The 2,933-nt window shown below is 53.7% G+C and overlaps 1 protein-coding gene across 1 annotated transcript; it reads left to right on the forward strand.

The window, feature by feature from the left end:
* Positions 1 to 212: 212 nt before the first annotated feature.
* On the forward strand, positions 213 to 1,604 carry hhp1 (casein kinase I; the record flags this gene model as incomplete). Its single annotated transcript, XM_006967404.1, has 2 exons — positions 213 to 224; positions 504 to 1,604. 2 exons carry the CDS (start codon positions 213 to 215, stop codon positions 1,602 to 1,604), a joined length of 1,113 nt encoding a protein of 370 aa, XP_006967466.1.
* Between the last annotated feature and the right edge of the window lie 1,329 nt (positions 1,605 to 2,933).

Raw genomic sequence — 2,933 nt, forward strand, 5'->3', positions numbered from 1 at the left:
CTCCTCTTCACTCCTTCTGCCTTCTTTTCCTTCCTTCATTATCCACCCCCTCGCATTTCACGCCACCACTCTCTATCTTCATCTTTTCGACACGTCGGTCATCAGAAGGGCATCTATTAACCCGCCGCCCCTTTTAGGATTTGTAGCTTTACCGACTTCTCAAACGGCCTGCTTCTTTCCCGCGTGGGAGGAAGCACATCAATACATTCACCATGACGACCATGGTAAGCACCCTCTCTTTGTACAAGATCTGCTATTCTTATTGTTTCCCCCTTTGATTGTGGCCTGCTCTCGAGATCCGCTTGGAGCCTGGGTGCATTGCCTCCAATCGTGTCGAATGACTTGGCCAGTGCGCCCACAGGCTCTCTGAGGAATATCACACCGCTGCTTCGCTCAAACTCATGGCTTCAGTGATGGCTGTGTCTGTGGAGCGGCCGAATCCATCTCCATCCAGTGTTATTCCATCTAGTACTGGCATCTGACTAACTTCTGTCTGTCGCTAGGATCTTCGTGTCGGTAACAAATACCGGATCGGTCGAAAAATCGGTTCCGGCTCCTTCGGCGACATTTACCTTGGAACGAACATCATCTCTGGAGAGGAGATTGCCATCAAACTTGAGTCTGTCAAGGCCAAGCACCCTCAACTGGAGTATGAGGCTCGTGTCTACAAGTCCCTCGCCGGTGGCGTTGGCATTCCTTTTGTTCGTTGGTTTGGCACCGAGTGTGACTACAACGCCATGGTGCTTGACCTCCTGGGCCCTAGCTTGGAAGATCTCTTCAACTTCTGCAACCGCAAGTTTTCCCTGAAGACGGTCCTCCTCCTTGCCGACCAGCTCATCTCGCGCATCGAATATATCCATGCCAAGTCGTTCATCCACCGCGACATCAAGCCGGACAACTTCCTCATGGGCATTGGCAAGCGTGGAAACCAGGTCAACGTTATCGACTTTGGTCTTGCCAAGAAATACCGCGACCCCAAGACCCATTTCCACATTCCGTACAGAGAGAACAAGAACTTGACCGGCACGGCCCGTTATGCCTCCATCAACACCCATCTCGGTGTGGAGCAGTCGCGCCGTGATGACATGGAGTCGCTCGGCTATGTCATGCTGTACTTCTGCCGTGGCTCTCTCCCTTGGCAGGGTCTTAAGGCTGCCACCAAGAAGCAAAAATACGACCGCATCATGGAGAAGAAGATGACCACTCCTACCGAGGTCCTTTGCCGTGGCTTCCCTAACGAGTTCGCCATCTACCTCAACTACACTCGATCCCTCCGTTTCGACGACAAGCCCGACTACAGCTACCTGCGCAAGATCTTCCGCGACCTTTTTGTCCGCGAAGGCTTCCAGTATGACTACGTCTTCGACTGGACTGTCTACAAGTACCAGAAGAATGCCCAGGCTATCGCCCAGGCTGCCGGTCAGGCCAACCCTGAGGATGAGGAGAAGGCCCGGGCTTCCCGCATGAACGCCGCCGGCCCCGTCACCGCTGCCAAGGCCGGCGCCGTGCCCAGCTCCCGACGCAAGATGCTCGAGCGTGGCTCTGGCGCTGGCGTTGACACCCCGGACACTAGCCGTGCCATTGGTGGAAGCGATAGGATGTGAGTCTCGAACATATTTTCAACCTAGTCCGACAAGTCTCATCGTAAGGGGTCACTCCTCCGCGCGACTTGCATTTTCTTGATTCCGCTGTCCGAAGAGAACTCTGCTGACAAGTATGGCTGACTCAGTGGACGCTAAACAGGCTTCGCTCTGCTTCAAAAGGAGCGGGATATGCCTCTGGTAACTATCGGCCAAATTGAACGATGGTACATTGCGCTTTTCTTCTGCACCTCTCTGGTAGGATCTGAGCAAATCGGTGGCGAGCTGCTGCGAGAACCCTTGATCTCCATCCAAATCGACATTCTACACACGCAAGGGGCCGACAGCAGCCATTTCCTTGGCGACGGCTTCAGTCGTCTTGGGCCCCCTGGTCGATGTTTCTGGTCCTCAAGTTCGTTTTCTTGCACTCCCCCCTTTCCTTAGGTTTTGATGTTTTTCATTCTACCCACACGCATCGCTTTATCTTGATCTTCGACGCATCTTACATTCACGACTTGACGCATGGCTCGGATGGTTCTGGATTGACGGGAGGGTGTTTCTTCGTGGCTGGAGTCTCCAACGCTCCTTCTGAAGCACCCTTCCGTGATTCTAGAGAACATCTGAACGGCACGTCCGGTAACATTTGGTTGTTGGACTGTTTTGGCAATCTCGAAGCGCCACGGGTGCCGTCTTTGATGGCTCACCCAAGGTTTAGAGATGGCCGTACAAGCCTTTGCCAGCTCGAGCGTCTAGGATGCTGGGCTTGGGTCCATGGTTCTCGGCAATTCTTCTCCCACCGTGGTCCCCCAAGTCCAATCGTTGCGGTATAGCTGCGTCCCGAACGAGCAGGTGTTGTCCTATCTTTCTTTGGTCATTAATATTTTTCACTCTGTGCTCGATTTTCGTTTTCTATTCTTAAGCCGGCGCGTCAAAAGGCAGCTTCTGGGGAAGTCGATGAGAGTGTCCCGTGGGTGGAGAGGGGGCAGTCTCTTGGTGTGGATTGACCCGTCATCTCTTGGCCCTCTCGATCTGGCGGAAGGTGGGATGAGGGATGCCTTGAGGGAGATGGGGTTTCAGATGGCACTGGCGACAAGCAGCGACATGACCATGATTTGCAATTGGGCTATTGGCAAAACAACATCCACTTCAAGGGGATCAGCCTGTTGCTCCAACATGTGAGGGTCGAGGGCAATCTCTACTATGGCTTAACTATATGGTAGGGTCGCGCGGATCAAGGCCACGACATCTGACGACAACTCTTATCCTGTCTTGACCCTGGCGTCGCGTATGTGGCGTCTGGGGGAAGTTCTCGGGACCAACGACAAGTACACGGCCGAAGCTGCAGGAGAGGTA

Source organism: Trichoderma reesei (assembly GCF_000167675.1).
Source record: "Trichoderma reesei QM6a unplaced genomic scaffold TRIREscaffold_17, whole genome shotgun sequence".
Classification (NCBI taxonomy): domain Eukaryota; kingdom Fungi; phylum Ascomycota; class Sordariomycetes; order Hypocreales; family Hypocreaceae; genus Trichoderma; species Trichoderma reesei.